General features: G+C 51.2%; 2 protein-coding genes across 2 annotated transcripts; one reads left to right on the forward strand and one right to left on the reverse strand.

Annotated features, from left to right (window-relative positions):
• The first annotated feature begins 3,457 nt into the window (after positions 1-3,457).
• On the forward strand, positions 3,458-9,461 carry LOC310756208 (class II histocompatibility antigen, M beta 1 chain). Its single transcript, XM_083599906.1, has 6 exons — positions 3,458-3,911; positions 4,101-4,385; positions 5,554-5,838; positions 6,746-6,862; positions 7,652-7,687; positions 8,559-9,461. The coding sequence occupies exons 1-6, from the start codon at positions 3,851-3,853 to the stop codon at positions 8,564-8,566; spliced, it is 792 nt and encodes a 263-aa protein (XP_083456032.1). The 5' UTR covers positions 3,458-3,850; the 3' UTR covers positions 8,567-9,461.
• RING1 (ring finger protein 1) lies at positions 9,103-22,244 on the reverse strand. Its single transcript, XM_083599904.1, has 7 exons — positions 22,124-22,244; positions 20,915-20,998; positions 19,955-20,115; positions 17,903-18,118; positions 14,587-14,883; positions 12,958-13,126; positions 9,103-11,243 (listed from the first exon to the last, which is right to left on the reverse strand). The coding sequence occupies exons 2-7, from the start codon at positions 20,990-20,992 to the stop codon at positions 11,142-11,144; spliced, it is 1,023 nt and encodes a 340-aa protein (XP_083456030.1). The 5' UTR covers positions 20,993-20,998; positions 22,124-22,244; the 3' UTR covers positions 9,103-11,141.
• Between the last annotated feature and the right edge of the window lie 4,226 nt (positions 22,245-26,470).

The following is a 26,470-nucleotide window of genomic DNA, read 5'->3' on the forward strand; positions in this document are numbered from 1 at the left end:
CCGGCCTCTAGAGTGAGATGAGCGCACAACCCTAGAGTCTGGCAAGACTGGCCCGTACGGGCAGGGGTACCTTTACCTTTACCTTTACCATTATAGATGGTACATAACACCAATACAGATAGGAAGAATGTATAAAACCGGCTCAAATATATTTTGGAAATGTAAGGAAAAAGAAGGGACTTTTTATCACATGCCGTGGGATTGTAGAGAAATTAATAAAATGTATTTCAACAGGGGCAAATGTCAGGTTCTAGACTTAGGCAGGAAGAATCAACTGCAGAAATATAGGATGGGGGCACCTGGGACGCGAGGGGGCATCCGAGGAGGGAGAAAAGGAAAGAGGGACAGAGACCAGTGTTGCCCCTGGCACCCCTGGCCGTCATTCAAGGCACCCCTGGGGGCCACGGCACACGGGTTGAAAACATCCGCCTTAGGCGGTGTAGAGACTCACCTCACCTTTTCCAGTACAATATATAATGAATTGAGAAAGGTTTTAAAATGTAACTTTAATAAAAAGCCATAGGCATTTTTATTAGATTTAATTGGAGAAGAAATACATAAAAGAGATGTAAATATGTTTATGTATGCCACACATAGCTGTCAACCGTCCCTTATTTGGCGGGAAACTCCCTTATCCCAGCGCAGTTTGCCGCTGCTGTCCCGGATTGATGATGTCCCTTAAATTCCCCAGGTTTCATGCTCGCCCGGCTCGGGAGGGAAGCAGTGGCTAGGGTTCCTCCGCCACGAGAAAGAGCGTCCGCATGAGCTGCCGCGTCTCCGTCTCTCCCTTTCCCCCCTGTGATAGGAATTTTGAGGTCTTAGATATATGGTAATGTTCATAAGTGTATCAACATAGATCAGCACAGGAACACAGACCTGGAACAATTTTGGTTCCTAAACTGAGCACAGTTTTCTCTGCAAGGTCAAAGTGGGAAACCTTCCATCTCTTTCCTCACAAGTCCTGTCTTAAGGGCACATTTAAGATATGAATAGGGTGTGAGCCTGTGACCTGGCCCAGGAACTAAGTGTTTATCATTACAAAAGACTGGCCAGGCTCCCCAGGCAATCCAATCAAGTACCTGCCAGACAGGAGATAAACAACGACAGGAGAAAAACAACATTCACATTTCTGTTTTAGACCGTGTTTTTTGAGATGTAGGTGTGATGTATCTGAGGGGTGGTCTTAGGTTACACCCCTCCTGTGATGTATGTATGATGTTTCTGGGGGTGGTCTTGATCTACAGGGTGGCAATTTCAAAAGTCTTTATAAGGCCTTGCACACCATTTTTGTGGGTCCTCCTCCTCTCCTGCGTGTGAGGGGAGCACCCTGTTGCAACAGATCAATAAAGATCAGGCTTACAAGCTGCTTTGCTTCTCAATATTCTCTGGTTGGCCTCTGTTATTCTCTCCTACCAATAGGGAACCTATGTAAGGACACTATATGGGTTCTTGGATACCCCATAAGGGGAAAAAGGGCAATTTTTGTTTACAGCACCCCTCAGGGGCGCGTCGTGAGGAGACGGGTGGCAGCGGGCGGGCAGGCAGCCCCTCTCTTGCAAGACTTCCGCTGCATTGCCAGGGGAAGCCGGAGGCGGCAGTGGCAGCTGAGGAGGCAGCCTGAGGGAGGAGGAAGAGGAGGGGATGGGGAGGGACGCAGAAGGGCGGCACTTCAGTGGCCACCGCGGCGCCGCAACCACCTCATGCCGGGCTAGTGGGCGGCATGGGCGAGTCTCTCTCCCTCCCCCCCACTCTCGGGCGGGGAAGGGCCGATGCCCCGACGTGCTGCTTAGCATCCCCTCCAACCCCTCTGCATCCCTTTCATAACTCTATTTTTAGAAATCCTTTGTCCATCCATAGTTCAATTTTTTACTACAAGTTTTCTGTCAATCCTATCAATGTATGTAACTCTTTGCAATAGCTTTTCAACTAAATTATAAACTTCCCCCATTCTTTATGAAAGAGGTCCTCTTCCTGGTTTCTAATTCTGCCTGTAAGCTTTGCCATCTGGACGTCGTTCATCAGTTTTGTCTGGCACTCTTCTTTGGTCGGAGTTGTAGACCCTTAGGATCATCTAGTCCAACCCCCTGCAAAACACAGTCAGTCCCAGCAAAAGCAGCCTGGCTCCATCGGTGCCGGATTTCTGTATAAGCTTAGCAAAATCCCCTATTTTGGCTGCTGGTCCCTTATTTTCGAGGCTGCTGGTCCCTTATTTTCAAATCTGTAACTTGACAGCTATGATGCCACAAGGAATGCAAGGATACTTCTGGCTCAGAAATGGAAACATCAGGAACATTGGAAGATTGGCAGAGGACGGTGGTGGAGGACGTGGAGATGGCCAAGTTGACGATCCGTAATCAGTGTGACGAACAAATTTATACTTCAATTTATACTTTATATGAAAGAAAATTGTAAACATCTGAAACATCTGAAAATGTTTGCAGGCTTGAATTGAAATGTTTTGCAATGTAAATATAAAGAACTGATTTAACAAGGTGAAATATTACAATAAGATAGAAGGTAAACATGTGATTATAGAAATGCGAAGAATTTAGAAAGGTGTGTGGAAGTCAGAAAGAGGGAGGGAAGGAGGTCGGTGCTCTTATAGAGTAAGGTATTAAGTTACAGAATTATGTTACAAAATGTGATTATGATCAAAGTGGAAAATTTAATAATTTTTTTTTTTTTTTTTTTTAAAGAGAGACTCGTCCCATCTTTTCCAAAGACCACGGTCCCTCACCCCCTCCCCCCTCGGGAACCCGAGCGCCGGCTTCCTGACGCTTCGCCCGCCTCCTTTGCAGGGCGAAAGTGAAAGTGGACCCGAGCCAAAGCGCAGTGGGGGAGGGGAGGGAAAGAGGAAGCGGGAGGCGGAGCGGGAGCGGGGCCTGATTCTATATCTGGCGGCGCCGGGCGGTTTCGGATCCCCTCTGGCTGGTGGTGGTTCTGCAAAATGCAAAAAGCAACGACCAAACAGGAGCTCTGGCTCAAGGGACTGGGGGCCGGTTCTGGCCCTCTGAGCGCCCCAAGATTCCTGCATCGCGGCGGGTTGGTCTGGATGACCCTCGGGGGTCCCATCCAACTTCATAGTGGAGCGAATTTCTATGGTTTTCTTCTTATTATTATTAGGGCAAGGCGTGTGTAGAAACCTCCCAACTGCGGCCCTCCAAGCCTCGCTGCCCGGCCCTCGGGACTCTGCTCAGGCCACGCCCCTTCTCCCAGGCCACGCCCCTAGCCGGCCCTGCTTTGCACCCGAGAAGCCGGGATGGGGGGCAGAGGGGGGGCGCCAGGGAACTAGTCTGTGGCCCCAGGATAAAATGCAACCCTTGCTCTGCCCTTCGCAGACTTTCCTCCTGAAAAACCCCGACGGCTCCTCTCTGCCCGGCGACTGATGACGCGGCAGCGGGCGGCCTCCCCATTGGCTCCCCACGGGACGGGGGATTTCTGGCTTCTCCCTCCCCACAGTGTGGGGCTGAGGTTGGGGGGCAGAGTCGGCTCCCCTGGACGCGGCCAGAGCAGCAGTTGCAGCAGAGGAGATCCTTCTCTCTGAGGAATCCCCTCGAGCAGCTGGGATCCAGAGACAGCGACCCTCCTCTGGAGGAAGGAAGGGATCCCACTGCCCCCCCACGCAAAAAAAAGATTCCCCAAAACTACAGTGAAGGGATCCGCGAGAGCAGATCTCTCGCTGGGATCCGGGGGCCGGTCAGAGTTGGTGATCCGGCCAGAGAGCGCAGAAACGAAACCCGGGATCCCTTGCCAAGTGGATCCCTAGGAGCGCGGAGAGAGATCCAGAGCCTGCGAAGCGGATCCACCTTCTTCTTCCTCCTCCTCCTCCTCGCCGCCCCGCGGAGTCAGGATGCGGCCTCTCGGGACAGCTTTGGCCGGCCTCTGCCTGGCGCTGAGTTACCTGCCAACAGGTAAGGCTGCGGAGGGGGGGGGCGGGAAGGATCGAGAGATCCGGGGCTCGTTGGAGGCGGAAGTTGCAGCCCGACCGACCTCGCAGGGTCGTTGTTGGGGGGCTGGAAGAGGGAGGGGAGACCTTGAGAAAAAGGTGGGGTGCAAATAACCCACCGATCGATCCCTTAACCCTTTCCCTGCCGGCGCAGGGGCTTTCGTCGTCCACCTGCAGGAGGACTGCTTCCTCTCGGACGGGGGTCGCATCCTCTGGCTCAACTGGACGGTGGCCTTCAACAAGATCCCCTTCATCTGCTTCGAGGGATCCAGCGGGAGCTTCGTGCCCTGCGGCCTGGGCGCCTACAGCCCCTGGGACCAGCTGACCGCCTACTTCGCCGACCACCTGAACGCCGTCCTGGGGGCGCAGATGAAGGGGGAGGCCCAGCGCTGCCAGGGGCAGGTCCGCCCGCTGTGGGGACCCTCGGGGCTCAGGAAGAGTGAGTGGGGGGCTCTGGGGCCGGGGGGGGGGAGAGAGTAGCAGCCCCAAACAGGTTGTACCTGGAGGAAGCCAGGTGGGGAAAGTGGGGTGGCAAATGAAATGGCAAGTGGGGTGGCAAGTGGAGGATGAAGTGAAGGCTGTTGGAGGTTGGATGGCGGCTAAAAGATTGAGGTTGAATCCTGACAAGACAGAAGTACTGTTTTTGGGGGACAGGAGGCGGGCAGGTGTGGGGGACTCCCTGGTCCTGAATGGGGTAACTGTGCCCCTGAAGGACCAGGTGCGCAGCCTGGGAGTCATTTTGGACTCACAGCTGTCCATGGAGATGCAGGTCAACTCTGTGTCCAGGGCAGCTGTTTATCAGCTCCATCTGGTATGCAGGATGAGACCCTACCTGTCCGTGGACTGTCTGGCCAGAGTGGTGCATGCTCTAGTTATCTCCCGCTTGGACTACTGCCATGCGCTCTATGTGGGGCTGCCTTTGAAGGTGACCCGGAAACTGCAATTAATCCAGAATGCAGCAGCTGGACTGGTGACTGGGGGCGGCCGCCAAGACCACATAACACCGGTTCTGAGAGATCTGTATTGGCTCCCAGTACGTTTCCGAGCACGATTCAAAGCGTTGGTGCTGACCTTTAAAGCCCTAAACAGCCTCAGTCCTGTATACCTGAAGGAACGTCTCCACCCCCATTGTTCTGCCCGGACACTGAGGTCCAGCTCCAAGGGCCTTCTGGCGGTTCCCTCATTGCGAGGTTACAGGGGACCAGACAGAGGGCCTTCTTGGTGGTGGCGCCCGCCCTGTGGAATGCCCTCCCATCAGATGTCAAGGAAATAAGCAGCTATCCTATCTTTAAAAGACATCTGAAGGCAGCCCTGTTTAGGGAAGTTTTAAATATTTAATGCTGTATTGTTTTTAACACTCAATTGGGAGCCGCCCAGAGTGGCTGGGGAAACTCAGCCAGATGGGCGGGGTATAAATAATAAATTATTATTATTATTATTATTAAGTGGTGTGACAAGTGAAGGCAAGTGACAGCAAGTGACTTGACTAGTGAAGGCAAGTGGTGTGGCAAGTGATGGCAAGATTATCCCAGCAGGAGGCATGCAGCTGAGCCAACCCTCAAAGGATCTAATGCGGATTCTGATTCTGTACCCCCTCCTCTCCACAGCTCCCCCAAAGGTCCGGGTCTTCCCTGTCATCCCTCAGAACACCCCGGAGTCCATCATGTTGGCGTGTGTCGTGTGGGGCTTCTACCCGCAAGACGTGACCGTCACCTGGCTGTGGAACGGGGGCCCCCTGAAGAACGGGACAGGCCCGCCGGCAGTGCCCTCCAGCAACGGGGACTGGACCTACCAAACTCTGCTCACCCTCCCCGTGGACCCCCGGCAGGGAGGCACCTACACCTGCCGGGTGACCCACGTGAGCCTGAATGAAACCCTCACCAAGGACTGGGGTGAGTGACGGCGGGGGGCGGGGCTGGGCTGCTTCACGCAGCACAGAGTTCAGCTATGGAACTCCCTGCCACCGACTTGGATGGCTTTGAAAGAGAATGGCAGCCTCCCACTGGATTCCCCAAATGCCTCTGTGCACGTGCAGAATGTCTCTTCGCCCCCCCCCTTCCAAGTGACCACAATGAGCCACCAACTAACTTGAGATCTGGAGGAAAGGTCCAGCTGCGATTCCTGCCTTGCAGGGGGCTGGCCTAGATGGCCTTTGGGGGTCCCTTCCAAGCCCACAAGCCTAGGATTCTATGATCTCGCTGAGCCTTGTCCGCACAGACTGGCAGCACTGGCTCTCCTTCTGCACACCAAGCATTCATTCATTCATTCATTTATTTTCTCATTTATTTATATCATTAAATTTATATGTCGCTTTTTGAGGGGGGGGACGACTCCAAGCAGTTAGTAAGAATCATAGAATTGTAGAATTGGAAGGGACCCTGAGGGTCATCTAGACCAACCCCCTGAAATGCAGGAATCTCAGGTAAAGCTTTTCCTGCCAGATGGCCAACCAACCTCTGCTTTAAAAACCCCAAGGAAGGGGGGGGGATAGAACAATAAGTAAAAATCTGTGATGAGCGATAAGCAGATTGAAACACCCACCCACATCTGCAGAAACAAGAATGCTTTTTAGCAGGCGCCTGGTATCAAGAGGCAGGGAGTTCCACAGGGCTCGGGAGCTGCCACACTGAAATGCTGATTCCTTACAAAGTCAGGACGGGTGTTAGGTGGCAGCCCCAGCCCCACAGATCCAAGCGGCTAAGAGGGTGGGTGGGTGGGGGGTCAGAAAACCTCCTGCCCCACAGGTGAGGAAGGTGACCCACATTTAACAGTTCCCTGCCATTTCTGTTTCTCCCTCAGCGCCAGGCGTGGCTCTGGACCTCCGGTGGAAAGTGGGGGTCTCGGCGGGCATGCTGGGGGTCGGCATCCTTCTCCTTGCCATGGGCACCGTGCTTTGGAAGAGGAGATTCCCCGAAGGTATGGGCCAGAGGAGAACATGCACTGGGGGGATGGGGTTTTGCTTTTTGCCAAATCCTTAAGATTTATACACTGCTTTATTGCCAGTTCCTTAAGATTTATACACTGCTTTATTGCCGAATCCTTAAGATTTATACACTGCTTTTTGCCAGTTCCTTAAGATTTATACACTGCTTTTTGCCGGTTCCTTAAGATTTATACACTGCTTTATTGCCGAATCCTTAAGATTTATACACTGCTTTATTGCCAGTTCCTTAAGATTTATACACTGCTTTATTGCCAGTTCCTTAAGATTTATACACTGCTTTATTGCCGAATCCTTAAGATTTATACACTGCTTTATTGCCAGTTCCTTAAGATTTATACACTGCTTTATTGCCAGTTCCTTAAGATTTATACACTGCTTTATTGCCAGTTCCTTAAGATTTATACACCGATTTTTGCCGAATCCTTAAGATTTATACACCGCTTTTTGCCGAATCCTTAAGATTTATACACCGCTATTTGCCGGTTCCTTAAGATTTATACACCGCTTTTTGCCAGTTCCTTAAGATTTATACACCGCTTTTTGCCAAATCCTTAAGATTTATACACCGCTTTTTGCCGACTCCTTAAGATTTATAACCTGCTTTTTGCAGATTCCTTAAGATTTATACACTGAAACCTCTGAGCTCCCGTCAGCTTGGGCCCTGTTGATGGGTGACCCCTCAGGTGGGCGGTTGGGTGGGGTTTTCCTCTGGTTGGGGGCCGTTCTTTTTGCTGACTCCCTCTTTCTCTCTCCACTTCCAGGCTACGCCCCCATTGATGGCAGCACCTACCCAAATGGTAAGAGCACTTTTGCTCCCTCCCTCCTGCTTAAACTATGGAACTACCTGCCACAAGAAGCCAACTTGGGCAGCCTTGCAATGTTCCTTGGCCTGATCCTGCAGGCTCTGCTCGTGTTCTTAGGACGACAAATTCTGGCTGAGCATTGGGGTTAGGGCAGTTGTTTGGAGGGGAAAGGGCAGGGGTCTCCCTTCCAGCAAAATCCCACAGCCAGCCTTCAAGTCCCCCACCCTCCAGTTATTCCAAGGATCGGGTCCACTCGGGCCCCCTGCTTAAAGAGTCAGGAAAGTGAAAAGCTTTTGGGAAATCTCTCCTGCCCTCCACTCCCTATTGCATTTATAGCAGCACACAGGGGTCTCCCCCCCCCATTTCACCCCGTACAACAACCCTGTGAGGTAGGGTAGGCAGAGAGAGAGAAAGAAAGAAAGAGATTGTGCCCCCCCCAGGTCACCCTGTGAATTACACAGCTGAGTGGGGATTTGAACTCTGGTCTCTCGCAGGTCCTAACTTTCTCAACTTTGAATTTTATTGTTATCCATGTTTTAACACTGTATTTTACGCTGCTTTTACAATTAAGTGTTTTAAATTTGTTGTTAGCTGCCCTGAGCCCGGTTTTTGAACTGGGAAGGGTGGGGTATAAATAAAAAAATTATTATTATTATTATTACACCACCCTGTCTCCCACAACACCCCTGCCAGGGAGGACTACACAGCCAGATGTTATACAAGAGTGCCCCCCAGATGTGACAGCGGGGGGGGGCTTGGCTTGGGACAGAGAACCACAAAGGGGGGGTCGCCAAGCAGAATAAAAGCTTTTACTCCCCACTTCCTGCCATGAACCTCTAAATTCCGACACCCTCCCTTTCTGCAGGTCGCTAGCCTGACTCTGAAGATGCCTCTCTCCCCAAACTCCTTCGTTGGTGATTTCATCCTGGATCCATTGGGGAGACCCCAAACTATCGAAGGGGATGCCACCAACCCTGGCCTTGCTGCTGCTTCAAAGACCCTCCAGAGACCCCCACCCCAAAGCCCCAAGGGGGTCCCTTGAGCCCAGCACCCTCCCCACACCCTGCCTCCTCCTCTGCTAATTTCTCTCACCCCTGTCTAAGTCGCCGCCGCCTCCTCCTTTGCAGCAGCTGATTAGAACCACAGAACTGTGGGGCTGGGACCCCGGGAGGTTCTCTAGACCAACCCGCTGCAGCGCATTGTGCAAAGATGCCCCTCCTCTATTCCCCCCTGCCTGTCATCAGGTACAATCGAGCTGAGATTCCTGCACTGCATGGGGTTGGGCTTGATGACCGCTGGGGGTCCCAGCTGTACAATTCTTTGATTCTGTGGGAGAGGAACTCTTTTTTTAAAATCCACCCATGGGGCTCCTTCTCTCCAGGTTTTTAAAGAGAGGTAGTGTGCACATCTGTATATATGCTTTTATTAAGACTTTTCATTAAAATAAAAACTAAGGAGAAAGCTAAGGTCCTGGGTGCGGGTTTGGCGGGTTCACCTTCCTGTGTGTGGGACAAGATTTACCTGTGAAAGAGGACTTTGCATTCAAACCATTTCCTATTTGCTTTTGTTATGCTGCACTTCCTGCATTGCAGAGGGTTCGTCTAGATGGCCCCTGGGGGCCCCTTCCAACTCTGCCCTCGCAAAGCAAGCCCCTTTCTCCAAGGACCTTCCGCCCTCCTCTTCCTAACCTGCTTGCCGTCGTGGGTTCGGGCTTCACTTTTTAAAGGAAATTTGTTGACACGAAAATAAAAGGCAAAATGCCTTCGGACGTGCTGTGTGGTTTCTCTCTTTGCCTTTGGGGTCATTGCTGCCCAGGCCTGCCCACTCTGACCGGCAGCCGATTCTGACTCCAGAATTCCAGGCGAGTTTTGTGCTTTTGGCAGCCCTGCTTGGAGATGCCACTGGCAGGATTTGAACCCAGAACCTCCCGGTGCTCTAACCACTCAGCTACGGAGGCCTCCCCCCCCCCCACCCTCAACCAACTGCATCCCGCTGCCTTTCCTAAGCAGAAGGGGTTTTTAAAAAGAGTCCCAGAGCCATGTCCGGAACCAAACGGGCAGCTCAGTTTTTAAAATATTCTTTTTTAGGGGGGAGAAATGTTCCTTTGCGGCTGCTAAGCTCACAAGCACTGAGTGTGTGTTGAGGTCTACGATAGAGTTTGAACCCGGGGCCTCCGTTCTGCAGTGCAAGCAGGTGTCCTGCCCCTCAGCCACAGGGCTGCGTCCCTGCCGGACCCTTCGCCCTTCCAAGCAGGTGTCCAACACAGCTGCCTTTGCAGAGTTAAACTGCAATTTTCCACACCTTAACACAGCATTTGGGGTGCGGACACACAAAAAGGGGACTCGTCGCCTGTGTTGTGTTATTATTGATCTGGCTATACCTCTCAGTTTGTGGCAGCAAAACACCCCTGGTCTTTTTGGAGTAGTGAGCACAGGGTGGGGGGGAATCCAGTTCCTTGAGATCTAGCAACTTGAGATTTCCCGGAGTTTGCCAGAGGCCCGAGAGAGAAGGGGTGAGGAGGGCCCTTTGCTCAAAACCTCACACGGCAGATACCTGCCGGATTACGAGGCAGGGCCAGGGGCTCCAAGCGCCCAGGTAAGGCAAAGGCTTTCAAGGTAGATACACCAAGGCTGCAGGTTCCAGCCCCTTAAGGAACAGCTGCATATTCCTGCATTGCGCGGGGTTGGGCTAGATGACCTCTGGGGTTCCCTTCCGGGTCCACAACTAAAGGTCAGAAGTAATGCCAGGCTCCTCTCTTAACGGGTTAACTAAATTGCATTCCATGTATTATTAGAGCCACCTGGCATGGATGCTTTAGCTGATACTCCTGGATTGCACGCGGTGGGACTAGAGGACCTCTGGGGTTCCCTTGCAGACCTACAATTTTGGGATTGTGGGGTCTGCATGCCCACCTGGCCCTGCCCCACCTCCTAGTGAGAGAGAGAGAGGCTCCAGTCTTTCAAAGAGGCAAAAAAACTCCTTGATGAATTAAATTCCACAAAAACGGGGGCGGGGGGGGGGGAGAGATAACAGCTGTAAAAAGGCCAGAGAGAAACATCTGGTCCAAGCAGCAGCAGCAGCAGCAGCAACAGCACCCCATCTTGCCCCCCACCATTGCAAGGCGCCCCCCCAATCATCCCTGCTCAGGGAGGGGGCACCCGTCCTTTGGAGAAGCCAAAACAGAGAGGGGTGGGACGCCATCGTGCTCCCCCACCCCCAGCCTTCTTGGGGGGGGGATCAGTCCTTTCTGGGGGGGGCTAAGTGTGCCGGAAGCGGTAGAGTGGGGGGGAGCAGTTTCAGCCATTTCGGCACCCCCCACCCATTGCAAAGCGCTTTCATCTCCTTCCTCTTCCTCGTCTTCCTCGTCCGAGTCCCCGTGGCGGGGGGGCATGCCGGTGCCCCCCTCTTTTGCTGTTAGCCCAACAGTCTTGTGGGGGGGTCTCGGCCCTCATTTCTGCTCCTTGGTGGGGGCATAGTACAGCTCCAGGGGTTTGCTCAGCTTCCAGTACTTCTCGTTCACCAGCTCCAGTGTGACGGATCCGTTCAGGGTCTGCAGGAAAAAGGAGAGGCGGCGGCGTTGGGAGTGCAGAACTAAGAGAAGCCCCCTTTCACCACAGACGGGGGGGGGGGTGCTATCAGCACAGCTGTCAACGTTTCCCTTTTTTAAAGGGAAATTCCCTTATTCCCAATAGGATTCCTCGCAAGGAAAGGGAAAAGCGGACAGCTATGGCTATCACCTTGCAGCGAGGCAGGCCATTTCCCCGCAGAAATGTTCTTTTTTTTCTTTTCCTTTATTAAATCTGCATGCCGCTCTGTGCCTGTAGATCTCGGGGGGGGGGGCGGGTTTCCACAACATAATGAGACTGGCAAAATGCACCGTATTTTTCGCTCTATAAGACACACCAGACCACAAGACGCACCTAGTTTTTGGAGGAGGAAAACAAGAAAAAATATCTTCTGAATCTCAGAAGCCAGAACAGCAAGAGGGATCGCTGCGCAGTGAAAGCAGCAATCCCTCTTGCTGTTCTGGCTTCTGGGATAGCTGTGCAGCCTGCATTCGCTCCATAAGATGCACACACATTTCCCCTTACTTCTCAGGAGGGAAAAAGTGTGTCCTATAGAGCAAAAAATACGGTAATTGTCATGGGCAAGACGGAGAGATATAAAGCATGGATTGTGGGATAATATGCAGTTGAAAAGGTTGACAAAAGGACCCAGGGAGTTCAGAGAAATCTCTAAATATGGATATGTGTTTTGTAATGTTATAATTCTGCAAATAAAAATTGTTTCCTCACCACCAAAATAAAGAGATTGGCAAAATATGAGATTCCCCCATCTGCACTGGAAACCCGCCGGCGGCTGAACAGAAACCTACTCAGGCAAACATTTGGCCACACCTGGAGCTTCTCTTATATATATCTCATAAGAAACAATGAAAACCGAACTAGTTTAAGAAGAAGAAGAAGAAGAAGAAGTGAGGGTTGTTTTATATATTTTTCTTTCCCCCCCTTTTTGTCTTTCACTCCTCTTTCACTCAACAACAACAATTATTATTATTACTATTGAGTGAAAGAGGAGTGAAAGACAAAAAGGGGGGAAAGGAAAAATAAATAAATAAAACAACCCCTTGCTTCCTTTTCATTTGGAGAGAAAGACAAAAAGGAAAAAGATAGAAATAAATAAAATAACATCTTCCTTTTCATTTTTGTCTTTAACCCCATTACTTTTTACACTTTTTGTGGACCAGGGACAACTTGGTGGGTAGAGCAAGAGATTCCTAATCTCAGGGTTCTGGGTTCGAGTGCCGGGTTGGGCAAACAGCAGCAGGTTGGGCCAGATGACCCTTGACAGTGCAAACAATCCTTGCAGCCCCCGTTTATTTTAAGGCTTGGACGGAGCCGTCCTCCCGTCTTGGGTTTGAATGATGCGCCATTTGATCTTTACCCCTGCAAACAGCTTAGAAGCCCTTTCAGCAAGCAAACGGTATACGGATTAACCGCGAAATATATTTCTATGCTCTTATTGCATCGTATCAAATAAAGTCGCCCGTCTAGGAGAAGGAAAACCCTGATCCTGGGACCCCCCCCCAAAAAAAGCTCCTCCCCCAGGGAAGCTCAACCAGCCCAGCCAGGCAGCAACCGGTTCCGCCTTCGCTACGGGGCCTCGAACCCAGAACCCCCTCGGCCTGCGGGGTGCAGCACCCTTCATCCCTCGGGGGGGGGAGACCATCCCCGTCAAGGTCCTGCACCCCCCCTGCCTGTTACCGTGAAGGCCCCCCCGGCCGTGGTGATGTAGATGGTGTACTGCTTCTCGCTGACGTCCTCCAGGGCGGGGGCTTCGGACCCGGCCCCCGGTGCCTCTTCCAGGGCGATGCGCAGGGCCAGGTATTTGGAGAGGTGGTCCACCGTGGCGTTGGCCGTGGTCTTGACGTACCTGGCGGGGAGGGGGAGGCAGAGTTAAGGGTGCAGGGAGGAGGTTGTGGGGGGGTCTTAGGACTCGGCAGTGAGCTCCCCTTCCTTGGAGATGCTGGAACAAGAGGCTGGGCTGGGGGTTGGACTGGATAATATTAATAATAATAATAATAATTTATTTATACCCTGCCCATCTGGCAGTTAGGGTTAGGGTTAGCCATAATAATAATAATAATGATTTATTTATACCTGTTGCAGGAATTCATATATAGGTTGGGGGGGGTTTGCCCCTCCAGCAGATATCATGCACATGCAGCCCACTACCAAAACCAGCACAATCGCTTTTGTGACTTTTGTGACATGTCCCCACAAAACACTTTGTCAAAGTTTCTTCCTATCTATTCAAAGGGCCTTTGCTGCAGAATACCAAATGTAAGAAGTCGATGATAAATGGATCTATGTACTGGCTCACAGGGAAAACTTTAGAAATTCATCTAGACATGTGAGCTCAGCTTCTCAGCAGCCCCTCTGCCTGAGTGATAATTCCTGGCATCCTGATACCTGAGAGCCAGTCCAGAAATAACAAACCCAGTTGAAGACAAACTTGGCTGGGAAACAGGGAAATGTAAATATCTTTTTTGTTACACTTGATGGGTGTTTGGTGGAGGGCAAGGAGAACCATGGGGCAGGGTCCAGGATGCTCAGATTACTGCCACCAGACCTCCCCTTTCATGATGTAACCGTGATGTAACTGTGATGTAGTTTGGGGGGTGTAACATGGGGATTAAGGTAAAGGGATCCCTGACCGTTAGGTCCAGTCGTGGCCGACTCTGGGGTTGCGGTGCTCATCTTGCTTTATTGGCCGAGGGAGCCGGCGTACAGCTTCCGGGTCATGTGGCCAGCATGACTAAGCCACTTCTAGCGAACCAGAGCAGCGCACGGAGTGGTACCTATTTATCTACTTGCACTTTGATGTGCTTTCGACCTGCTAGGTTGGCAGGAGCAGGGACCGAGCAACAGGAGCTCACCCCGTCGTGTGGATTCGAACCGCCGACCTTCTGGTCGGCAGGCCCTAGGCTCTGTGGTTTAACCCACAGCGCCACCCGCATCCCATAACATGGGGATGAGCAGCTAATAAAAGTTTGGGTTCTCTTTTGTTCGGGGCTTCCATCTTGTTCCACCTGGTGGCAGGTGGGAGTCCTGTCGCGACAGTCTTCAATAAAGACCAAGCCTACTGGCTGCTGTTTTGCTCTGGTCTTCCTGGCTGGTGTCCTTGTTTTTTGCCGTCGGATTTCTCCGTTAACATACCCTGCCCATCTGGCTGGGCTTCCCCAGTCACCGGGATAACCCCCGGGGGTCCCTTCCAGCCCAACGGCCCCCTGGCAAGCTTCCCCAGCGCCCGAGGTGGCTTCCCACTGGGGTGGGTGTGGTCACGAGCCCCCCTGGACGGGTCAGGAGGGTGCCCCACTGCCCCCCGCTCACCTGGTCTGGGCGTAGGCTCCCTTCTCCACCAGGACGGGGTGGGGCCGGAAGACCAATTCAATCTCGCTGCTGCCGGGCTCGGCTCCTGGCTCGGGGCTCCGGCGGCCCCCCTCGTGCGAGGTCTCCGGCTCGGCGCACGACTCGTCCGAGGCCCTGGAGCGCTTGCAGCTCGGCCCGGCCTCGATCTGGCTGGGGGCCGAGGCGTTGCTGAGGTGGGAGCGGCTGTCGCAGTTGTCCTCCGCCCCGCTGAAGGTGGTGTTGTCCGACTCTTGGGGGTGCTTCCGGGCACGCTGCCCCCTGGAGGAAAGAGGCGGGAGCGTCACACACCAACCGAATAAAAATAGCAAAAGCTCCGGCGGAACTCCCTGCCTCATGATTCCATTGTACAGTTATGGTTATGTTCCTTTCTACCCTGCCTCTTTCCCTGGCAGGGACTCAGGGCAGCTCAAACCCAAAGCAGAAAGAGCTAAAAAGACATTGGGGTGGGAGAGCAGCCGTTAAAAAACAACTAAGCATTAAAAGGATAAATATATGGTCTATTAAAGGACACAGGTTTATAGGATTCCCCAAAGCTGGTTGGAAGAAGAAAGTGTGGCCAAAGGACAAGAAGGATTTCTCTTGCACATTATTAATCTTGCATTATTATTAATTATATTAATAATATCACCAGGTGTCAAAGAGAAGAACAACTACCAGACTTTTAGAAGACATCTGAAGGCAGCCCTGTTTAGGGAAGCTTTTAATGTTTGATGCATTACAGTATTTTAATATTTTGTTGGAAGCTGCCCAGAGTGGCTAGGGAAACCCAGCCAGATGGGAAGGGTATAAATAAATGAATAAATTATTATTATTATTATTATTATTATTATTATTATTATTATTATTATTCCCCAGACTGGACCCAGGGCAGTTTACAGATAAGATAGAAAAAGTGGAAAACATCATAGAAAAGACAATAGAGAAAAAGCTATTAAACACTTGTGTGTGTGTGTGTGTGTGTGTGAGAGAGAGAGAGAGAGAGAGAGAGAGAGAGATTAAGAATACAGGTAATTACAATCAAAACATCACCACATGATCCCGCTTGCAACGCCTTTAAAGAAATCTATGAATAATTATTATTATTGCTGCTGCTGCTACTGTTGCTAGCTGACATTCCAGACTAGATGAACCCTGGTGTACGTTCCAAGCCTACCATCCCATGATTCTACATGTCTGGGTAATAATAATAATAATAATAATAATAATAATAATAATAATAATAATTCCTCTATTATTAGATTTCCTAAGCACCTCCTTTCAGCACTAGATTCCAGGGAAAGTGGCCTCAGCATAGAAATATTAAAATCGAGCAATTTGCAGTTGGAAGCAGAAGAAGTCGAGTTTCTTGGCAGAAAAGACACATAATAATCTTCACTCCAGAGACCCTGGGAATTGTTTTCTCTGGAGGATATATGAATGTGAACGAAGAAATAATCTGCATGGCATTTTAAAAAATAATCCCCTATGGCAATTGCTGAAATGTGCGTGTCTTTTGCTTTTAGTCTCTCTTTTCATAATATTATTGTCAGCTTTACCCAGCCTTGGCTGGGGAGGGCGGGGTATAAATAAAAATTATTATTATTATTATTATTATTATTATTATTATTATTATTATTACTCCCTGCCACTGGTTTTTTATTTTTAATGAATGCATCATACTATTGCATGAAGACGATGTAAGAGACTTTTATTCATTAAGCAGCACATAGATCCGGCTAAATGAAATTAAATATATGCGCCCCCCCAATCTACTCTGCCATCCTGTCAGCAGCTGGCTTCAGCATCTGCCTGCAGCATGTCAACCTCAAAATCAGGTGCTTTTAAATTATTGCGGATGCCCGAAATGTGCAGAAATGTTTCTACGTGTTTATTTATGGCGTTTTAACCGGAATCGTTTTTGCCATTCTGATGCCCCTCCCTCTCCCCCACCCTCTGGAGCTCCTTTCGGAAGAAATAAATCGTAAATAAATAAAATAAATAAATGAGCTTGCAAATTCCATCCACTTCCGCAAAAAAAAAAAAAAAAAAAAGGAGGAGAGAGGTTACAGCTGCTTTTGGATTCCTATAGAATCATGGAATCGTAGAGTTGGAAGGGACCCCAAAGGTCATCTACTCCAACCCCCTATAAAGTAGGGATCTCAACACACAGCCCACCCCAATCCAATTAGAAACCAAACTGGACCCTTTTAGCTTTCCAAATGTGCCAGTAGATTTTGTAAAAGCAGCTGAATAATAATAATAATAATAATAATAATAATAATAATAATAATAATAATAATAATATTTATACCCTGCGCGTCTGAGTGGGTTTCCCCAGCCACTCTGGGTGGCTTTCAAGAGAACACTAAAATACAATAACCTATTAAACATTTAAAGCTTCCCTAAACAGGGCTGCCTTCAGATGTCGTCTAAAAGTCTGGTAGTTGTTTATCTCTTTGACATCTGGTGGGAGGGCATTCCACAGGGCGGGCGCCACCACCGAGAAGGCCCTCTGCCTGGTTCCCTGTAACTTGGCTTCTCGCAGCGAGGGAACCGCCAGAAGGCCCTCAGCGCTGGACCTCAGTGACCGGGTAGAGCGATGAGGGTGGAGACGCTCCTTCAGGTATACTGGACGGAGGCCGTTTAGGGCTTTAAAGGTCAGCACCAACACTTTGAATTGTGCTCGGAAACATACTGGGAGCCAGTGCAGATCTCTCAGGACCAGTGTTCTGTGGTCTCAGCGGCTGCTCCCAGTCCCCAGTCTGGCTGTCGCACTCTGGATTAACTGCAGTTTCCAGGTCACCTTCAAAGGTAGCCCCACGTAGAGCACATTGCAGTAGTCCAAGTGGGAGATAACCAGAGCATGCACCACTCTGGCGAGACAGTCCGCAGGCAGGGAGGGTCTCATCCTGTGTACCAGATGGAGCTGGTAAACAGCTGCCCTGGAGACAGAGTTGACCTGCGCCTCCATGGACAGCTGCAAGTCCAAAATGACTCCCAGGCTGCGCACCTGGTCCTTCAGGGGCACAGTTACCCCATTTAGGACCAGGGAGGCCCCCACACCTGCCTGCTCCCTGTTCCCCCAAAATAGTACTTCTGTCTTGTTCAGGATTCAACCTCAATCTGTTAGCCGCCATCCATCCTCCAACCGCCTCCAGACATGTGGTCCCAAAGAACAAGGTTGCGCTGGGAAGACCCAGAGGAGATCCGAAAGGGATCTGGCTGCTAATCTCGAGAGGAGGTGGATCTCTCTCGGGGTCAGGGCAGGAGACCCCCCCCCCAGCCTGAGCCCCCGTACCTGTTCATGGCCTGCATCTTGAGCCCCTCCTCCATGCTGCTGCGCAGGGCCTGCTGGTTGTGCAGGCGGTTGAGCTTGGCCAGGACGCGGTCTTGGTGCGCCTCATACTCGTCCCGGCTGGGGTAGATCTTGGAGATGAGGGCGTCAAAGTTCGGGTCGGGGCGCAGGGAGCGCTTGGAGACCAGCTTCTTGCGGCAGGTCGGACACTCCTTGTTCCTGCGGCGGAGGAAACCGGGAAACCGAAATCAAGGTGTGGGCGGAGCGCGAGGAAGCAGCAGGAAAGGGTCGCGGGGCTGAAGCGCTTGGAACTCCTTGCTTTAGAGAAGGTAGGACTTGAACCCGCTGCTTCGAGTTACAAGAAAGAGGATTTTCTTTTCTTTTTTTCCTTTCTCCTTCTGTGTTGGAACTCCTATTTGGGGACTTTCCCTGGCTTTTTTCTGGCCCATGTAGGACCAGTCTGGATAGTTGGCCTTGGTGAAGACTTGACGTTTTTATCCCCAAAAAAGTTTTTGATTGAGTTCCATTGAAATGAGGCTGCATTTTAATGTTTTAATGTTGTATTTTAATTTTGTTTTTTAAGCTGTATTCTAATCAATTGTTTTTATATTTGGTGTTAGCTGCCCAGAGCCCAGTCTTGGCTGGGCAAGGTATGAATAAAATTTATCATCATCATCATCATTATTATTACTACTGCGCAACATCAGGAACAAACTTTCTGGCGGTAAGAGCTGCTGCTTCCCGTTGCTTCGTGCCGCGTGAGTGAGATGAATAAACACCCAGCAATAAAAGATAATGGGAGAGGATTTAGCCCAGCAAATTATTTGTCAAAATTACAAATACCCAAATACAGACGGTCATTTACCCTCGCTAGATTCAACGTGCTGCCATCTGCCTTATTGCAGGGCAGATTTGAGGGTAAACCATAATATGCGGAACGAGTCTGCCCCTGCAGCTTGATGGAGGTAGAAACCGTCTCTCATGCCTTGTTACGCTGCCATTTCTACAGGGATATACGCTCGGTATTTATGCAAAAATATCCAAATGAATCCAAACTTCAACGTCTAAAATACCTGGTAGGGGACAAGGATTCTGAGATCACGTTAAGGGTGGCCAAATTCTGTGCAATTGCCATAAAACTTGGGGAACAAGCTGTGCTATCATAATAATTAAGGCCTTAAATAGTAATTTTCAGTTATATTAAGTGATTACGTTTTAATTTACAGTGGACACTCTGGTTGCGATTTGTGCGCGACCACCGAAACCTGTTCCGGTACTTCCGGGTTTTGGCAGTCTGCAACCTGAAAAAACACAACCTGAAGTGTCTGTAACCTGAGGTATGACTGTATATATATTTTAACTGTTGCTTCAAGAGAAATGCAATGGTCAGTCATAATAACAATGATAAATTTTATTTATACCCGCCCTCCCTGGCGAGAGCCAGGCTCAGGGCGGCTAACACCAATAAAATCACAGTAAAAACATAATAGGGTGAAAAGAGGGGAGGGGAGGAAAAGGGGGGGAAACCCCAATTTAAAATACAGGTTAAAATGCAATTTAAAATGCAGCCTCCTTTTAAAGTAGCTGATAAATCAAGACCATAAGGGGAGGGAAACAGAAGGGTCAGACTGAGTCCAAACCAAAGGCCTGGTGGAACAGCTCTGTCTTGCAGGCCCTGCAGAAAGATGTCAAGTCCCACAGGGCCCTAGTCTCTTGGGACAGAGCGTTCCACCAAGTCGGGGCCAGTGATGAATAGGCCCTGATCCTAGTTGAGACCAAGCTAACCACCTTGCAGCTTGGGACCTCCAAAATGTTGTCATTTGTGGACCTTAACGTCCTCGGCAGGGCATACCAGGAGAGGCGGTCCTGTAGGTACGTGGGTCCTAGGCTGTATAGGGATCATGGATTTTGGACCAGGTACCCATTTGTAGTCGGGCCAAATTCGCCACTAGCCCCGGACAGCTTGGGACCGGCTCACCTGTGGGAACTCGGGACGGGCCTTTCTGGGACCTGCCTCTCTGCCCCCCCCAAATGCCCCCCCCGGGCCCCACGCACCCGCTCCGCAGGGCCGTCACGATGCAGTCGGAGCAGAACCGGTGCAGACACTCCTTGGTGGTCATGGTGTGCTTGAGCATGTCAAGGCAGATGGGACACATCAGCTCGCTGTGGAGGCTTCGCGGGGAGACGGCAATCTCCGTCCCGTCCATGACGGCCTCCTGAAAAAGAGAAAGCTTCGTCACTCAGCTTCCAGGGAGCAAAATGGGAGCGGGGCCGGCCTTGCAGCGGGTTGAGCTAGATGACCGCTGGGGTCCCCCTCCCAGCTCAACAATTCTTTGGCCGCCTGTCAGCAATGCTTCAGCTGAGATTCCAACTCTATGATTCTGTGATTCCAGAAGCCCACCGGCAACCACCCCGGTTTTTTTGCTGGAAAATCTATTATCATGAATCTATTCATTCCAAAGCATTTGTGAACCGCTTAATTTAATGCTTCCAAAATCTCCAGGCAGCAGACAGCATGGAAACGATCAGCACGAGCGCAAAAATGCAATGGAGAATGAGTAAAAAAACCAAAACAGCAGTGCGGAGAGAAATAAATATAAACAAAGGATTTGGACAAGTCAGAGAGTTGTTGGTTTCCTACACAAAAATGCCCAGGACAGCGTACAAGCTAATAAACAGTGTAGAAACTCTTAAAGGTTTCCTCTTAGCAGGAAGCATGTTAGCGCAAGATGCCCTGTGAATTGTGTTTTTCCTGTAGCTAAAGTACAAATAAATACCTAAAAGGAAACTGAAGGCAATTAAGAAAAATAAATTACAAAAACTCCCACCGCCACAGCTACCTAATTTGTGATCCCCTTAAATCTGGGACCTGGAGAGGGACTTAGAAGATCTTCCCACCAGACCCGGATATTTGAGGGGTGGGGGAGATCAAGAGAAAGGGGCCTCTTCCAAGGTCCCTCGTGGCCCCTGCCCCAAACCCAGGCCTACCCCCCTGGCGTCAGGCCTTCTCCTCACCTGCGGCGTCCGGTGAAGTTCGTACAGGCTGAGCTCCCAGGTCTTGCTGGCACTCTGCACGTTGGCCGGCGTCGCCATGGTGGGCTGCGGGTTCGAGGCAGGAAAGAGAAGCGCAGTTTAAATTCTCAGTGAATTGTCGGGTCGGAAGGGGTCCCAAGGGTCATCCAGTCCAACCCCGGCACCGCGAGTGCCCCGCCCCGTCCGTTCTTCCAGGGGCCAACCGGGTGCCCCAAACAGGAAGAAGCCCAGAAGTTGAAGGGAGCTGAGAGCAAAAGCAGCACCAGGGCACAGGGCTAGGAATGTACCAAGCCAGGCACAGGGAGGGACTGCCAGTCTGGCAGCCCCTCTGGGTTTCTTTGGACTCGTCCAAACACGGGGAGGGGGGTTGCTCCCACGATATTGATATTTTTTAAACTGGCGATGCAAGCAGGGTTTTTACCTGGGGGGTTTGTGTGTGTGCAAAGCAGCATTCTCCAGTCGCAGACCACAAAGGGGCTTACCCCTAACCCCTTGGTGCTCTGTACATGCTCAGAGGCACTGCTCCTCCTCGTTTATAAACGAGTTTTAATCTCTTGCTACTCTGACTTTTTGAAGGTCTCAGATTAGCGCTGTTCATTCTTCTGCTTGACAGATCTCAGAGCTGTGGGTTCCAGCCCCACGTCGGACAAAAAACCCCCCCCTGCGTTACAGGGGGTTGGACTAGATGACCCTCAGGATCCCTTCCAGCTATACCGTTCCATGATTCTGGGATGTTGTTATTAATTTCTGCGCAAACCATTCTGAGGTTGCTGCCGCCGTTCTGTCTACAGATCAAGCGCCAACGAACTCTTGTGATACGTCTGTATATGAAAGATAGGCGCGCGCACTCGGACTCTGCACGTGCTCAGGGGTAACCACCCCCCCTGCCCCTTCCGTCAAACTTCACGAAGCGGAGGAACGGGACTGGGGGGGGCATGTTCCGCGGGAAGATTCGGAGCTGCACTCTGCACGTGCTCAGAGACCCCCAGTCCTTTGCCAAAGGGGGGGGACACAAACCAGCCCCGGATCGGAGCAGCGTTGCAGCCCAGGGGATCCGGGGCTGGAAGGGAGGCGCGCTCGGCTCTCCTTTGGGGGCAGGACGGGGGCGCCCCCCAGACCCCTCCGCCCCCCAGGGAGGGGCTCCGGGGCTCCCTCTGCCCCCTCCCCAATCCTGGAGGGGGATCCCCCTACCTGCTGGGATCCCCGGGATCCCCGGAGGCGCCTCTCCGTCTCCTTCTCCGTCTTCCTCCTCCTTCTCCTCCTCCGGAGGCGGGAGAGGGTGGGAACCTCCGAGGCCGCGTCACTTCCTCTCCCCGCCCCCGCGCTGACGTCACAGAGCACAGAAAGAGAGAAGGGGGTCTCCCCACCCCCCCGCCCCGCCTCCCCCGCCCGTCCGCAGGCGGCTGCTCGTCCGGTGAAGCCCGGGAGCTGCACCGGTGGGGTGGCTGGCTGGGGGCGGAAAGGGGCCAGAAGAGAGGAAGGAGGGCACACACCCCGCCCCCCACTTCAATGGGGCGGACCCCCACCCCCAAGACAGCTTCCCCGGGTGGACAGCAGCCTGCGCCGCTGATGGATCCGTCCCGGGTCACTTGGGGCAGATTTAAAGCGACGCTTTTCACTGAATCGCAGAATTGTGGAGCTGCGTGGGACCCCCGGGGGTCATCCATCCCAACCCCCCGCGACGCAATCTCCCCCCGCCTCCCTCGGCTGCTTTTTCCGCTCGATTTGTGACTCAGCCTCCGAGATGCTCGCCGCAAATATTTACATGACCGGCGAAAAAGATGGAGAAGCCTTGAGCGTAATCAAAAGCAGAAGAGATGTGCTTTGACTTACTTCTTTTTACTTACTTAATTACTTACGTGCTTGCGATTTATTTAGGAAAACCCAGAAACCGCTTGACCGCGGAAAACCTCAAAGCGGCTTACAGGAAAAGACCATAAGATTATCAATTTTAAAATACATATTCTTTACTGGAAAAATAAAAAGCACGTAATTACAATCGCGCACAGAGTCAGATCAGACACAAAAAAGAAGAAAATTGATTATCAATAAGGTTAATGAGATGATCAACGAAGTTAATCAACTGTGACAACTTGGCACTTTTGAAAAGTTGAAATAACAGTCGGCCAAAAACAGATTTATTTGGGGCGGGGGCGGGTTATTGGGTTGTTCCTGTTTTTATTTTGATTATGTATTCTGTGTGGGTTTGGGGTTTTTTTGGGTAATTTTATCTTCTGAACCGCGCTGAGACCTGCAGGTACCAATAACAAACTTGGTCTCGAAGGTGCTACTGGAAGGAATTTTTTGTTTGTTTCGACTACGGCAGACCAAGACGGCTGCCTACCTATAACTAATAATAATCATGGCTACTTCCTAAATATCTGGGCAGGCTTGCCTGAATGGAATCGTTTGGACAAGGAACCCTGTTCAGGGAAGTTTTTGATGTGTGACCCAGCCAGATGGGAAGGGTACAAATAAATAAATAAATTATCATCATCATCATCATCATTATTATTATCATCATCATCATCATCATCATCATCATCATCATCATTAGGATCCTTGCCGGGGGCTGGACTGGATGACCCTCAGGCGCCCAGGAGTCCATGGGGCTCCCCGCATCCCTACTGCTATTGTCACAGCAACCCGGCCAGGTAGGGTGGGCTGAGCGGACGCGGCGGCCCTGAAGTCACACACCCAGAGAACTTCACGGGAAGATTTGAACCCAGGCCTGAGACCAGCACTGTTACAGAGGATGGGGGGGGAGAGGGGGAGGGAAATATGGGGAGGTCAAACTGGGCTGGGGGTGATTACCTTGGCAACACCCCCCTCCCCAAATAAGAGTGTCAGAAATATTCTTGAGACGCGTGGCAAGGACAGGGCTTCCGTCTGATGCGAAATCCTCTTGTTCCTTTCTTTTGGCTAAAGAAGAGACATATTATTATTATTATTATTATTATTATTATTATTATTATTATTATTATTACTTTATTCCAAAACCGAAAACATTCGTTTTGTAACATAAGCCTATAACATAGCTGACTAGATTTAAATTTACCTAGTTGCTATAGACTTCCCTTTGCTATATATAAATGCAACGCTATTAGCAACATATTAGTAGACATTTTTCTAAATTCCCCACTCCCCTTCACCCATGTGTGATCTCAATATATTTTTTTAACTTCTTCCATCTTGTTGTTGTGTTGCTGTAGTTTAATAATTATTCAATTGATTCTTTCATTATTTCATTGCTAACCCCGGAAGGTTTCACACATTATCTATTAATATTCCAGTTCCGGAATATCCCGGAGACTTGTGGCATCCGAAAGCTCGCAGATTTGTGTGCGTCTCTCATTCTGATGGAACCGGATAACGGCTGGGGGGTGTCCCATTTTGGAGGAGGGGGAGGCAAGAGCTGTGCTTGTGGCTGCTGCTTCTTCCCGGACCCGGTGCCTGGTTGCCCTCTGTGAAACGCTGGCGATGATCACAGACTACAATTCCCATCATCGCTGGCTCCGGTTGTCGGGAGTTGTAGTCCAGCAACCGCTGGGGCTGCGCCTTGGTTAAACGGCAGCCGGAGTTTGGGGAGATTTGGCCTGATCAATATGAACACAAGCCCCGCGGCGTCCTGTTTGAAACCTTCACCCGAGGAATCGTGGGAACTGTAGTTCCTCGTGAAGATCTGCCATTCTCAGTGCCCTTAATGGACTACGATTCCCATAATCCTGTGGTGGGTGCGTGGTGCAGGCATGGGCCGGCCTCTGTCTGGTCAGAAATCCTCTCTCTCTTTGGCTGAAGAAGAGACCTGTGGCACCCGGAAGCTTGCCCATTTCCGTGCGCCTTATTCTGCGGCAAGAACAGAAAGAGCGCTTCCAGAAAGAGCGCAAGTGGCGGGTTGTGGGGGGGAAGACAGACAGGCGCCCCCCCCCGCACCGACCCCAGAGAAAGATCTGTGGGGAAGGAAGCGCAGCCCCCGAGAGGGGAGGGTCTGACAGGCTTGGCAGGGCGTCTTTGGCCAACTCTGACAGCTAGTTTGAAAGGGGCCGTGGAGACCACCCAGGCTCTGCCTGCCCCATTGTCCCCACTGAAAGGGGCCTGGGCAGGGATTATAGGGGGCGGGAAGGGGGGGTCCGTTGCCTTGTGCGGCTCCTCCAGCAGCCGCAATCCCACCCCTCCCCAAAGGTCCCAGCCCCCTCTCTGCTCAGGGGGGCGCAGAGTTGGCCCGGGGGAAAGCAAACCCCTATTTGGGACGGCATTTTTGAAAAGGCTCCCTCTCCCCGCTGTGGGTCTGGCTGGTGGGGCGCCCTAAGCCCTGCGGGGAAAGAACTCTGTGCATGCTCAGAGGCCGTCCGTTGCTCCCCATCTTGAACGCTGTCGGGCCCTAAAGCAAGTTTGACGCGGAGGTAAACACGAGTTAGGACAACTTAGGGGAGTCCCCTAAATTTGGGGGGCCATCGCCGCTTGGGTTCCGCAATTATCATGCTCATTTTTAATTTTATTGTTTCTTCTCCTCCTATCAGACCGGGTTCCTCCAGCCCCTCTGAGCGGTTCATAGCTAGTGCCCCCACCCTAAAGAGAGAGAGAGAGATTGCGTGTTTGTTTGCTTTTGTAATCCTTTTATTTTTATTAACATTTTCGGAAACATCGTTTTGCACATTCCGCTCAGTAAAATAATAACACAACCAAACCAAGAGAGGGAACGATTGCTTGCACGTTTATTCAAAATCCAGTTAAAACTGTTAATCCCAACGAAAGGACGATCTCTAAACCAGCAACGCTGCCCGCCCCCCCCCCCAGCCGCCCGACCTTCAGCTTGCAAAACCGGCATTCTCTGCCACTGAGACCCGCGCAACTCAGTGGGTTGGGATGGATGCCCTCGCGGGGTCCCCCTCCAGCTCTGCGGTTCTGTCCTTCCATGACCTTTGTCGGCATCAAACCTCCGGCTCGCGATGTCCAGACTCAACTCTCAGGCCGAGAGACAAGAATTGCGTTTGGACAATCACGGCCCGGGGCTCAGGAGCGTCGGGGGGCGGGCGGGGCGGGGGGAGCTGGAGTTTCTGGTGGGGCAGCAGAGGGGAAGGAGGTCCTGGGAGAGGAAAGGAGGTGGGGAGGCGCCCCTTTTTCTGGAGGCATTTAAAGGAAGAGGCTGCAGGACAGACAGGAGCCATTGGGGGCGCTGTGGCTGCATCTTGCATTGAGCGCGGGCGGGGCTGGGATGGATGACCTCTGGGGAACTTGGCAAACTTTTTCGCTCTGAGATTCCTGCACTGGGCTAGATGACTCTTGGGGTCCCTTGCAAATCGACAGCTCTGCAAATCCCTTTTTTAAACTTAGAATATGATGACTATTCAGCAATGCATAAATACCTGGAATAAATAGTCCTGCAGATATAGGGTGGTATTATAATAATAATAAATACAAGGAAATAAATAATCCAGTTCACATCTGTGCTTCTCCTGCAGGGTTTTTGGGACAGCGGCAGGGGTATTTGTCAGCGGGCAGGACAGCAAAGCTCTTCCTTCTCAACCCATTTCCTTT

This window comes from Podarcis filfolensis (genome assembly GCF_964270895.1).
Source record: "Podarcis filfolensis genome assembly, chromosome: 2".
Classification (NCBI taxonomy): Eukaryota; Metazoa; Chordata; class Lepidosauria; order Squamata; family Lacertidae; genus Podarcis; species Podarcis filfolensis.

Excerpts from the sequence above, each read along its gene's own strand:
- LOC310756208 (XM_083599906.1), top strand. The coding sequence starts at position 3,851 with ATGCGGCCTCTCGGGACAGCTTTGGCCGGCCTCTGCCTGGCGCTGAGT. Across the intron at positions 4,386-5,553 it reads ACCCTCGGGGCTCAGGAAGA|CTCCCCCAAAGGTCCGGGTC; the intron begins GTGAGTGGGGGG and ends TCCTCTCCACAG. Across the intron at positions 6,863-7,651 it reads GAAGAGGAGATTCCCCGAAG|GCTACGCCCCCATTGATGGC; the intron begins GTATGGGCCAGA and ends CTCCACTTCCAG.
- RING1 (XM_083599904.1), bottom strand. The coding sequence starts at position 20,992 with ATGGCGACGCCGGCCAACGTGCAGAGTGCCAGCAAGACCTGGGAGCTC. Across the intron at positions 18,119-19,954 it reads GTGACGGCCCTGCGGAGCGG|GAACAAGGAGTGTCCGACCT; the intron begins GTGCGTGGGGCC and ends CCTCCGCCGCAG. Across the intron at positions 13,127-14,586 it reads GGAGCCTACGCCCAGACCAG|GTACGTCAAGACCACGGCCA; the intron begins GTGAGCGGGGGG and ends CCTCCCCGCCAG.